Genomic DNA, 13,572 nt, shown 5'->3' with positions numbered 1-13,572 from the left:
GGGGGGGGGGGCTTCTTGACACGAATATGCTTGCCGCCTCGGGCACCAATACAATTTGGAAATTGGGTGGTGGCGAGAAAATCCGCAGAAATCGAAAGCCAGTGCTCTGTCGTGGGCTGAGGCATCACTGTGGCCTTCAAATCGCTGCCACATCACAACACAGGTGCCGGTCACAATGGCCGAAATTGTGCTCACTCCAAGAAGGAATTCGAAATGTAACGAATGAAAGCGGTTTCCTGTAGCAAGAAATCTACATGGGCGAGATGAAAAAAATACAACCCACAAATAAACATGATGTAGGACATGACACCCACACACCATCCTGTAAGCTGCAATTGTATAAAACACACATACCTCAACGTCACAAGGAGTCGCTCCTCAGGGGAAATGCAGCTCCGCATGTTTGTGTCCTGGTAGGTGATTCCTGGGCGAATCTGGTCCAGCAGAATATCAAATGTCGACACAGACATGCGGCAAAACGACAGAAATTTCTCGGGGTGGCTGCGAAGGTCATCATATAGAGTATAAAAATGGCCTTTGGAGGTGCGCTGGGCCACAAGAGGATGAACCCAAATCCTCCCTCTTCTCCGGGTTCCCTCCTGAAGCATGGGTCGGCGCTCACCAAATCTCAGAGAAACCATCCAGGATATCAGCACACGGCCCAGCGGAGTCAAGGGCATAATGTTGATTTTATACCTGCAAACAAGCCAAGAAACACCCTATACGACCAAAAGTAGTTTGCAAGGTGCCAACAGGATGCGAACATGTGCTCACATCAAGCAGGTGTTGGAGAAGGTGTCTTTTTGTAGGCTGCCCTCTCCATTACTCCACCCTCCGTTGTTTTTACGCGCATAAAAAACGCATGCCATACGCGCGTAAAAAAAACGCACTAACGCAGCTCTCACGGATGCCACAAGCAACTACAACGCAACCAAAACTGCAGTTTATCACTATTACTGCACTCAGGACAAATTGGACAACAAAATGGAGTATTTTATTTCTTGTGAAAATAGGAAATTTTGATCACAAATTACATCTTATTGGAAAAAATTTCATTTTTTTAAATTTCACAGCCCAATTAAAATAGGTGCTGTGAAAAAACTGTGGTCAAAATGAGAACAACAACCATAAATGAATTCCTTGAGGGGTGCAGTTTCCAAAATGGGGTCACTATTGGGGGATTCCTACGGTTTTGGCACCTCAACACCTCTTTAAACCTGGCATGCTGCCTAAAATATATTCTAAAAAAAATAAAAAATGCACTTGGTGCTTCTTTGCTTCTGGGGCTTGTGTTTTAGGCCACGAGCACACTAGAGCCACATGTGGGACATTTCTAAAAACTGCAGAATCTGGACAATACATATTTAGTAGTGTTTCTCTGGTAAAACCTTCTGTGTTACAGAAAAAAAAATAGAATAAATTTGAAATTCAGCAAGAAAAATGAAATTTGCAAATTTCACCTCCACTTTGCTTTAATTCCTGTGAAATGCTTAAAGGGTTAAAAAAAACTTTCTAAATGCTGTTTTGAATGCTTTGAGGGGTCTAGTTTTTAAAATGGGGTGTTTTATGGGGGTTTCTAATACATAGGCCCCTCAAAGCCCCTTCAGTACTGAACAGGTACCTTAAAAAAACGGCTTTTGAAATTTTCTTAAAAATATGAGAAATTGCTGTTTGTGTTCTAAGCCGTGTAACGTCCAAGAAAAATAAAATAATGCTCAAAAAACAATGCTAATCTAAAGTAGACATATGGGAAATGTGAACTAGTAACTATTTTGGGTGGTATAACAGTCTGTTTTACAAGCAGATGCATTTAAATTCAGAAAAATAAAATTTTTTCAAATTTTTTCCCTAAATGTTGCAATTTTTCACAAATAAACACTGAACATATCGACCAAATTTTACCACTACCATAAAGCCCAATGTCTCACGAGAAAACAATCTCAGAATCGCTTGGATAGGTTTAAGCATTCCGACGTTATTACCACATAAAGTGAAATATGTCAGATTTAAAAAAAATGGGCTCTGAGCCCAAACTAGGCCCAAACTAGGCTGCGTCCTTAGGCCCCATGCACACGAACGTGTTTTTGCGGCCGCAATTCCCCCGAAAATCCACGGGAGAATTTTTACGGTCCGTGCATGGCCCGGGAACCCGCACCGCAGAAAGAACGGGCATGTCCTATTACGGACATCTTCTACGGTCCGGGCTCATTGAAAACAATGACGGCGGCCATGTGCATGTCGTACGATTTGCGGGCGGCCCGCGGCTGACAGTTCGCAGCTGGCCGACCCGAAAATCACGGCCGTGCACACGGCTACGGTCGTGTGCATGAGGCCTTAATGGGTTAAGCTGCAAACAGGCCATGTGACCGATGAACGTGACGTCACAGGGAGGCAAAGCAGAACTACCAGTTTGAGCAACTAATCAGTGGGGGTTCCGGGTGTCAGATCCTTGCTGAACTGATATTGATGACGTATCCTAAGGATAAACCATCAATATCGGAGCGATAGAGGTCTGACTTTCAGCTGACGTGAATGCCACGTCCCCTTCGTTGTTTGCCAGGCAAAGCGCCATACTTTTATCCGCTACACCTGGTATCGCAGATAAGCTCCATTTACTTGAATTGGGCAGAGCAGCAGAAAGCTGCAACAGTAGGCACCACCACTGCAAAATGTACGTCGCTATGCCTAGTAAGCCATGAAGGGAACGTGCCGCGGACTCTTCAATCAGTTGATCGGGGAGGGTGCTGGGATTTAGACCCCCACCAACCTTACATTTACGACCCTTCATGAGAATAGCAAAGTCCTGGAAAGTACAGTTGGTCCCTTGTTTGTAGCATGCAGTCTTTCGTGGAGAGGGACTCCCACCTTTGTTTCAGGCAAATCCTCTAGTGAGAAATAGATATAAAAAGATAAAAATACATGCAGGGTAGATCAGTAAAGGGTAGGCAGACCCCTCATTCTCAGAAGCGGTGGGGGTCCTAGAGGGCACGATCTTCCTCAGGATGAACCCATACCTCAATATCGAGAATATTGCATTCCTAGGTGGAGAAGGCACCCACAGCCCCCAGACCCTGCAGAGCATTGCATCTCCAGGAGGACAGTACAACTAATCCGTCATTGCACAGCACTGCCTCCCAGTACATCCCCAGACCAAAGTCTTCCAGTGCCCACAGAATTACCAGTCCATGCAGAGTATTGCCTCCCAGTGCACCCCCAGACCAAAGTCTTCCAGTGCCCCCAGAATAACCAGTCCATGCAGAGTATTGCCTCCCAGTGCACCCCCAGACCAAAGTCTTCCAGTGCCCCCAGAATTACCAGTCCATGCAGAGTATTGCCTCCCAGTACATCCCCAGACCAAAGTCTTCCAGTGCCCCCAGAATTACCAGTCCATGCAGAGTATTGCCTCCCAGTGCACCCCCAGACCGAAGTCCATGCAGAGCATTGCATCCCCTCAAGAACAGTGCAAAATGACCCGGTCTCTGCTGAGCTTTGCATTCCAGCGCACCCAGAGTCATGCAGACCATTTCACACAACGAGCCCAGTTCCAGCAGAATATTGCATTCCTAAAATAGTGCAACAAGTTCCACCCCTTGCAGAGCATTCCTGCCCAGTGCACTCTGAAGCCACAGTTCCCGCAGAGCATTGCATCCCCAAGAGGACAGTACGATGCGTACAAGCCTTCAGAACGTTGTATTCCAGTGCCCCTAGATTTAGCAGTACATGCAGAGCATTGCATTCCAGACCAAAGTCCATGCAGAGAATTGCGCCCCCAGAAAGTCAATGCAATGAGTACCAGTCCCTGCAGTACGTTGCATCCCAGAACCCCTCACTACCGCAGAGCATTGCATCCCAGTACACCCAGAACCTCTTATCCCCGCAGAAAATTGCATCCCAGAAACTCTCATAACCGCAGAGCATTGCAACCCAGTGCACCCATCCCTGCAGAGCATCGCATCCCAGAACCCCCATCTCTGCAGAGCATTGCATCCCCATAACAGTGCATTAAATCCCAGTGCAGTTACCAGTCAACACAGAGCATTGCAACCTAGTGCACCCAGACCCCAGTCAGTGCAGAGCATTGCGTCCTCAGTCCCTGCAGCGCACCCCCAGAAAGACCGTACAAGTTCCAGCAGATCATTGCATTCCAGTGCATGCAGACAAGCCCACACACAGTCCCTAGTACCTCCAGAGTATTGCAAACCCACTTGTGGCTCACCTCCTGTCGGTGCTATTCCAGTCTACGACACAGTTTCTAGCCAACTCCAGGATCACTCCCCTCTGTAGCGCTCCAGAGACCTGGGAAGACAACTACCTTTCTAGCAAACTCCTGAATTGCTCCTCCCCCGCAAGTCTGGTCACATGGGCATGACGTCAGCTGAGGTCCTTTAGCTACTAGTCAATCGCATCTGTCATGAAATATGGCCTCTCTAGGATGCCCGTTACACACGTTTCGTAACCTTCTGCGGGAGTTGCGGCAGAGCTGCGGCGTAGATCGTTACAGACGGACAGTAGCATGCAGTTTTATTCGGGAGCAGTTCAGGAAGAATCTGGTAATTTTCTACGTTGTCACTTGCTTTATTATAGCTAAAGGTTATGTACAGGGTCATCTATATAGCAGTAAAATGGCAGAAAACGGCTGTTTGTGCCCCCATATAGGAGTTAGGCCCCCAGTTTGTGCCCCATACATACAGTGCCCTGTGTAGGTAGTGCCACAGTGCCCTCTGTACGTAGTGCCCCACACATGCCCCCTCCCTTTAGATAGCACCATTGGGGCTCCCTCTAGGAGTGGAATCCAGAGCCAGAGAGTTGCTGGGAATTCCGGTCCTGCAGGAGCCCCTGACGTCACTGTCTATATTTGGACAGGGATGTCAGGGGCTCTCTCTAGGAGCGGAATCTCCAGCCAAAGTGTCGGCAGCGCTCTGGGGGGATTCCGCTCCCAGACAGGGGCTCCCTCTAGGAGTGGAATCCCCGGCAAGAACTTCGGTAATGCTGTCGCCGGGCATTCCTCTCCTGGAGGAGCCCCTGATTTCACTGTCCATATATAGATAGTGACGCCAGGGGCTTCTCCTGGTGCGGAATCCCCGTCCGGAGCATCAGCACTACAGATATTTATAGCCTATTGTTTCCAGTTTAGGCTCAGTTTGCATCTGCGCTACGTTTGTCGTTATTCTGCTCTGAAACAGAACAAACGGAAGCGCCGTATCCGTCGCATGACGGAAACCAGTGGCGCCGAATGAACCATATTGACTTAAATTAATTTTGTCGGGTTTCCATCATTTTGCTGGACAAAATATTTATACATGTAGGGCTGGGCGATTAATCAAATTAATTTGATTTATTCGCCCTCAAAGCCTCTGACGGATCTGTTTTATAACAGAATCGTTGAATCGATTCTCTAGTGGCGCCGTGCTGCAGGAGAAATCTCTGCCTGGTTCGCCCCATCTGAGAAGCAGCGCCCTGTTCTCCCCATCTGCTCCCTGCTTCCCCCACGAAACTGCTTTTCTGTACTGAAAAATATGATGCAGTAGAGAACAGAAGTTCTGTGGTGTGACTCCTAGTATAGTGCCACACCGCCCAGTAGAACGCACCACCACCCCCTTGTAGATGGCATCACTGTAGCTCCCTCTAAGAGCGGAATCCCCGGCCAGAGTCTCGGCAATCTCTGTCCGGGGATTCCCCTCCAGGATGAGCACCTTTTGTCACTGTCTGTATATTCTGCTCTTAGAGGGAGCCCCTGTCTAGGAGCAGACTCCCCCCCCCAGAGCGTTCCCGACACTACATGGACAGACGTCTCGGACATCCCCTAGGAGCAGAATTCCTGGCCGGTGTGTTGGCAACACTCAGGTCGGGGATTCCGCTCCAGGGAAAATAAATTATTACGCAAATAAAATGTAAATGCTGCGGATTATAAAACTGCACTGCAGGTCAATTTCTGAGCAGTTTTTCCGCTCAATATTTACGCTTTGTTCAAATCTCATCCACACTGCTCCTACTGTATTATGCTGTGGATTTTCCGCAATGAAAACCGTTGCAGAAAATCCGCAGTATTTATGCTACGTGTGAACTTACCCTTGGGGTATGTTTACACGTAGCGTTAATACTGCGTATTTTCCGCACCATATTTCATTGAAAAATGTATAGCGTAATACAGTAGGAGCAGCGTGGATGAGATTTGAACAACTCTTAGTCACCAAAATCCACCAAAAAAACATTCATAAATTGACCTGTGGTGTGGTTTTTTTAATCCGCGGTATGTCAATTTATGGTACGGAATTGCTGGCTTTCTGTTGCAATTTTTACAGTGGAAAAGCTGCGATTCTGCCGAAAATATTGCAACTCAGAAGAAAAAAAAAGTGTTATACTTAGGCCTCATGCACACAAACGCATTTTTTTCCCTCCCGTAAATACTGGCATAAATACAGGTCCTTGGTCACACGTATTCGACCCGTATTGCACCAGTACATACGGGTCCGGTGTCACCAGTATTCCACCCGTATTTACGGGCACGTTTTCGCTGCAAAATTGCACTGCACTAATCGGCAGCCCCTTCTCTCTATCAGTGCAGGATAAAGAGAAGGGGCAGCCCTTTCCGAGGTAAAAGAAATTCATACTTACCCGGCCGTTGTCTTGGTGACGCGTCCCTCTTTCGACGTCCGTCCTGACCTCCCTGGATGACGCGGCAGTCCATGTGACCGCTGCAGCCTGTGATTGGCTGAAGCGGTCACATGGGCTGAAACGTCATCCCGGGAGGCCGGACTGGAGGAAGAAACAGGGAGTACTGGGTAAGTATGAACTTCTATTTTTTTTTACACGTTGATTTATATTGTGATCGGTAGTCACTGACCCTGGTGCTGAAAGAGTTACTGCCGGTCAGTTAACCCTTTCAGTACCCTGGACAGTGACTATCTACTGACGTCGCCTAGCAACGCTCCCATAATTACGGGTGCACACACGTAGTCACCCGTAATTACGGGAGCCCCATAGACTTCTATGGGCCTGCCCGTGCCGTAATTACGGCCTAAAATAGGACATGTTCTATAATTTTCACCAAAATTGCATTGCAATAATATATGTGAAACAAAATAACTTATTAATGTACTTTAATTTAAAATTCTATACTAAATGGTGCAGTTCAAACCTCGTGAATTGTTCCCGAAAGTGTTAGAGCTTTTCTAATAATGATGATGTTCCCACGCGGCCCCACGTGACTGAGCTCTTGCTTCATGTGCTGTTCATGAACATGACCGCAAGGGGCTGTCACATTGCCTATTGCTTGAGTCCCGAGCAGAGCATTAGCTATCACTTTGCTCGGGACTCCAGCCCTGCTCCTGAAGTCCCATATTTGGTCAATTAAGGGGTTTCCTATTGCTGGAGTCCCCGAGCAAAGCATCAGCTGATGCTCTGCCTGGCGATTCCAGCTCTTCTTCCCACGTCACTGTCCATATATGGACAGTAACCATGACTTGGGCAGAAGTGCTGGAGTCCCCAGGCAGAGCAATTTGGCTTTTCAATAATCTGTAGATTTAGATTGAAAATTATTATTTTCCACAAGGAAGTCAGAAAAAAAGGCCCCCCCAGAAGAATTGTTAGACAATCTCTCCTGAGCACGTCAACACCCCATATGTGGTTATAAACTTCTGTTTGGGCTGAAGGCAGGGTTTAGAAGGGAAGAAGCGCAATTTGAGCGCAAATTTTACTGGAATTAATTTCTAATGCCATGTTGCATTTGCAAATCCAGAGAAGTACCAGTACAGTGGAAACCCCCAAAAAGTGACCTCATTTAGGACACCATACCCCTCAAGGAACTCATCTAAGGTGGAAGTGAGCATTTTGACCCCACAGGCGTTTTCGGGATTTTTTTTTTAGAATAGTGACGTAAAGATTAAAAATAAATTTTGCCCAATATTATGTAGTTTAGCTAAATGTTTTTATTTTCACAAGGACTATAAGCTCCCTTACATTTGTTAAGCAATTTCTCCCGAGTATGTTCGTACCTGATATACGATCGTAAACTGCTGTTTGGGCACGCAGCAGGTCTCCGAAGGAAAAGAGCACAAGGTGAAATGATAGAAACCCCAAAGAAGTGACCCTATTCTAAAACCTACACCAATCAAGGAATTCACCTAGTGGTGTATTGAGCATGTGGACCCCACAGAAATTCGTGCTCCGCAGATGCTGCAGAGTGAAATATGAAATTTTTTCACATATATGGCATATCAGTGCTAAACATTTTGTGCCGCTGGAGACAAGCACGCCATAAATAGTCTAGCGGGTACTGGTAGGGCCTAAGAAGCTTCCATACATGACAGACCAGCAGGCCATTGTTAGGCTTCCTAGCTTCCTAGTAGCCATAGCAACCATCAACACCCATCAGCACCCTGCAGTTGCTCGTGGGTGGAGCCAATGGGGTACAGAAGAAACTTCCTCCCTCTGTCAACCACTTAGATGCCATGGTTGCTATTAACCGCAGCATTTGAGGAGTTAGGGTATGTTCACACGACTTACTTTCAGACGTTTTTCGGTCCGAAAAATCTGAAGCAGAGCGCCTCCAAACTATTTGATTTCAATGGGAAAAACACTGTTCTGTTCCGACGGGGCGATTTTTTTTACGCGGCCGTTCTGAAAAACGGGCACGTTTAAAAAACACCCACGAAAAAGAAGTGCATACCACTTCTTGAGCCATTTTTCATTGACTCTATAGAAAAAACGCTCCAAAAACGGCCGTAATCGCGAGTTTGATTAAAAAACGGCTGAAAATCAGGAGCTGTTTTCCCTTGAAAACCGCTCTGTATTTTCAGAAGTTTTTTGCGAAGCGTGTGAACATACCCTAACTCCTATCATGGGCGTTGATGCGGGCTTAAGTCCTGAGCCTACGTCACCTGCGTGCTGTAACTGTTAAGAATTTTGCAGGATCCGTTTCCCACACCTGACGTGACAGTATGTTTTGCGGCAGGAAAGAGGTTAATGTTCTAAAATGGCCTTGAAAAAGCTGCAAAAAATTATGAAAATTGCTGTGTGTGAATGAAATTGAAAAACCCCCCACAAAAACAGGCCATACTTACTAAATGGGCAGGACCCAGTTCCCAACAAGATGCAGACAGGCCACATGCTACATAGAGAGAGTGCTCAGGTTCAATAACTAGTGATATCCACTCCCACTATTCTTGGGGGAGTGGCTGCTCAGTATTATCACTGCACACAACCAAGGCTTCAAAAACCGCAGCATCTGAGGCATTGTAATGAAGGGGGCACCCAGGACTGCCTTCACTCTTCCTCCTTTAAAGGGGCTCTGTCACCAGATTATAAAATCCCTATCTCCTATTGAATGTGATCGGCGCTGCAATGTAGATAACAGTAAAGTTTTTATTTTTATTTTTTAAAAACGATCATTTTTGCCCAAGTTATGAGCAATTTTAGATTTATGCAAATTAGTTTTTCAATGGACCACTGGGCGTGTTTTCTCGTTTTACCAACTGGGAGTGTATTCTGTTTTTACCAACTGGGCGTGTTTACTCGTTTTACCAACTGGGCGTTGTGAATAGAAGTGTATGACGCTGACCAATCAGCGTCATACACTTCTCGTCGTTCCCACCCAACTTCTTTGACTGCACAGACACACAGCGTGTTCTCGCGAGATTACGCTGTGACGTCACGTCCTCCCACAGGTCCTTCACCATCGCGTCGGACGAGAGAAGGCGTCCGAGATCTGCTGCTGCAGATTCAACTGTACCCTCTCGGACGCCTGGAGCCGATGTGTCTTCTCTCGTCCGACGCAATACTTTTTTCCAAAGTAGTAAATTTTTTTTTTAAAAAACTATATAAATTTGGTATCCCCGTAATCGCATTGAGCCACAGAAAAAAGTTAAGTTACCGTTTTTACTGCACAGTAAAATCCGTAAAAACTAAACTTAAAAAACAGTGGACGAATCACAGGGTTTTTTTCCAATTTCAGCACGCTAATAATTTTACGTTTCCCTGTACATTATATGATACTTTAAATGCTATCAATAGAAACTACAACTCCTCCCGCAAACAATAAGCCCTCACACCACTCTATTGACGGAAAAATAAAAAAAGTTATGACTCTTGGAAGGTGCAGAGTGAAAAACTAAAATGAAAACTCAAAATATTGGGCGTGTCCTTAAGGGTTTAATGACCTATTTTACATAGGCCAATGATAGGGCGAACGAGCAGTCATATGAACCCTTGTTCTCGATCATTGCTCTGTCTTAACAGAGCAACAATCGGTCGTCAAACAAGCGAACGCTCCATAAGGAAATGGAGCTAAATGGGCACTGTTCGACATGCATAATCGGCGCCCGTTACTGGCCAGGAGATTTGGCCGTGTAAAACCACCTTTAAGCCAGGATTACACGCACACAGTTTTGATGCAGTTTGTGGTGTAGGTTTGGCTCAGTACTTGAGACAAATACAGGAGTGGACAGAAAATAAAGAGATGCATCGGTCTTTTCTTTACACATTTGCATCAACTTCTGCTTTGACTCCAAAAACTGCACCAAAAACAGTGTGTGATATTCTGGCCTTACCGCCATATCTAGGCCTTCAACTATATTTAGGCCTTCAGCTGTACAAAAGAGCAGTCTTCTACTCGCGCACGCTCTACTGATAATGAGATGATTATCCTGAGCTTGTATAACTGACAAGCGAGCTACAGAAAACAGGAAATGTCATCTTATTGTAACTGCACTATTGGCCAGTGTTGGCGTTTCAGACACCTCCAATGAGCCATCATCACATAAGGTCATAACACCAACCAACCGGGGGAGCAGGGATGTGGTGTTTGGGAGCTGTTTCTGAGTCTGTTACGCTGCAGACTTTTCCGCAGTGTATCCGTCCCGTGTGAACATACCCGAAATGTAACAAAAAAACAACACCAATAGTATTTAAAAAAAAATATTTTTAAGGGGCCGTTCGCATATGTCCGGCGTCCGCTTCAGTTTACCTCTGGCGTATTGAAGAAAAGCCGGAGGCAAACTGATGCTAGAACGGATCCCATAGCTTTCTATGGGATCTGTTCTGGCGCAGAGGACATCAGTTGTGGTGCCGAACCTCCCTGGGAAGCCGGATCCAAAAACGTTACCTGCAGCGTTTTTGGTTCTGGCTCCCAGGGAGGTCCGGCGCCGTATCCTATCCATTCTAATTGTGGCCGGGTGCTGCCGCATCCACCTTCCGGCAGCACCCGACGGGAAGGTGGATGTGGGCTAGGAGCGGAATCCCCTGTCATAGCATTTCCGGGGATTCCGCTCCGCCTGATGACTACCCTCTGGATTCAGCAGGACAGTCTGGGATTCCAGGCGATGTCCCGCTGCTTCGGCGGCCATGGGTATGTCCCGATGTCAACTGTGTTTGCTCCTCCGCTCGCCGAGAATTCTCAGAGCACAGCGCTACTTTAAGCACTGTGCTCAGGGAAGCCCTTGAAATCACTGTCCATATATGGACAGTGACGTCAGTGGCTAATGATTGAGCGGAATCCCCGTTGCCGATGATCTGGCCGGGGATTCCACTCCTGACGGAACCCCCTGATGTTACTGTCCATATATGGACATTGACGTCAGGGGCACCTCCTGGTGTGGAATCCCCAGCCAGTGTCGGCAATGGGGATTCCACTCAAGGAGTAGCCACTGACGTCACTGTCCATATAAGGGGGAATCCCCAGACACAGCGTCGGCAATGCTGTGGCCGGGGATTCTGTTCAGAGAGTAACCCCTGACATCACTGTCCGTATATGGACAGTGGCGTTGGGGTCCTCCGAGAGGGGATCCCCGGCCATAGCGCCAGGAATGCTCTGGCCGGGGATTCCTCTGCTAGAGGGAGCTTCAGTGGCGCTATCTACAGGGGCTGGGGATGACACTTTAACAGTGGGGTTGACTATCTACAGGGGGCGCTGTGTGGCGCTATCAACACAGGGCTGTGTGGCGCTATCTACAGGGGATAGTACTGTGGCATTATATACAGGGGGTACTGTGGCATATACAGAGGGCACAGCGGCATTATATACAGGGGCATGTGTGGCACTATATACAGGGGGGTGTGGCACTATCTAAAGAGGGCACTGTGACACTATCTACAGAGGGCAGTGTTTCATTATCTACACATGAAATTCATCTGTTTTAAAAAAATTGTCAAAAACGGAAAATACGTAACGGACTCTCTCTTGGTGCCGGCCTTAGCGCTGCACTGAATATGACACACATTACATTACAATGTGTGTGTCAGACTTCAGTGTAGCGCCAAGGCCGGAGCAGAGAAGGAGAGCCCTGACATGGTACACAGCCAGTATCTAATCTATCATGTATCCAATCGATCACAAACTATGCACCACTCTTATAAAATTGGCACATTTTCAGACCCTAGACTACCTTTTCGGTGGACCATTGTGGTAAAAACTGATGACCACTGATGACAACAGATGGTTGTTTAGTAAAAATTGTGAAAAAGCCTGATGGCAACTGATACATTTTTGTATCAGTCTTTGCATCACTTGAGACACAAAAAAACTGATGCTGATGCATCTGACATATGTGAAAGCACCCTAATAAAAACTTGATTTTAAATGTTAACTTTTGCTGATTCATTTTCTTTAAATACTTCACAGGTAACTAGTCAAAAGCTGTGCTTAGCGCACCAAGAGCTACATTTCCAAGCCTCCACTTACTTATGTCTTCTGCAAAGCGTCAGGAACCACCTCATCTTTCATGAAGAGTATCATGGCAAAGGGGAACGTTCTATTGAAGAGGTGGCTGGTCTTGTGGGTTTTAAGATCCCACAGCAACCTGGTGGAAAGGGCTTTGAGAGGTGAATTGCTTGTTACCCAGGAAATCCGAAGCTGTGGTCAAATTGTCCTCCAGAATAAAAAAAATTCTTGTTGACATCAGCTTTTTTTGTTGTTTTTTTTTTAACCCCTTGCTGCTGCAGCCAGTCTTGACCTTCCTGAGAAAATTTGGAAAAATTAGCTATTTTCTAAATTCAAATGCATCTGCTTGGAAGAGAGGTCGTCAAACCAGATGTTAAGACACATGTTACTAGTAAATATTTACCATATGTCTACTTTATTTTGGCATCATTTTTTTATTTTTCAAATTATTTTTTATACCATGTGTGATACGGTCTGCTGAGCCCTTGTATCTAAGCCTACCACATTCTCTAGAGCAAGGAGGAAAAGTTTAAGATTACTGTCTGCTGTGGCCCTGTATTTAAGCCCACCATGTGGTAGGCTTAGATAAAGGGCCCAGCAGACCATATCACACATGGGTCCTGTATTTAAGCCTACCATGTGGTATGTAAAGTTATAATATATATAGTGGTATAGTTTAACATATCTTGAAGGTTTATATGTTTTTAATGCTGGTGGGAGAAGAGCCGCTGTAGAGAAGCGGATAGGGACGGTGGGATTATAGTATTTCAAGCAGGATAGGTTGCTGCACCACGCTATTTGAGAAAATAGCGGGGAATAAGTATGTCTTGGGTTGCGGCGCTTGCCGAAGACCAGAGAGAACACCTCAAGAAATGTCTTGATGTCAGGTGGGGGGATAGCATGTGACATTTGATTTT

At 46.3% G+C, this 13,572-nt stretch overlaps 1 protein-coding gene across 1 annotated transcript; it reads left to right on the top strand.

Annotated features, from left to right (window-relative positions):
• Window positions 1-4,357: 4,357 nt before the first annotated feature.
• FMC1 (formation of mitochondrial complex V assembly factor 1) lies at window positions 4,358-12,890 on the top strand. Its single transcript, XM_075832279.1, has 2 exons — window positions 4,358-4,550; window positions 12,617-12,890. Exons 1-2 carry the CDS (start codon window positions 4,419-4,421, stop codon window positions 12,818-12,820), a joined length of 336 nt encoding a protein of 111 aa, XP_075688394.1. The 5' UTR covers window positions 4,358-4,418; the 3' UTR covers window positions 12,821-12,890.
• The last annotated feature ends 682 nt before the right edge of the window (window positions 12,891-13,572 follow it).

The sequence above is a fragment of the Rhinoderma darwinii genome, chromosome 7, assembly GCF_050947455.1.
Source record: "Rhinoderma darwinii isolate aRhiDar2 chromosome 7, aRhiDar2.hap1, whole genome shotgun sequence".
Taxonomy (NCBI): Eukaryota; Metazoa; Chordata; class Amphibia; order Anura; family Rhinodermatidae; genus Rhinoderma; species Rhinoderma darwinii.
Note: the sequence above shows the minus strand (reverse complement) of the source record. Positions and strands in the feature narration are given on the sequence as shown.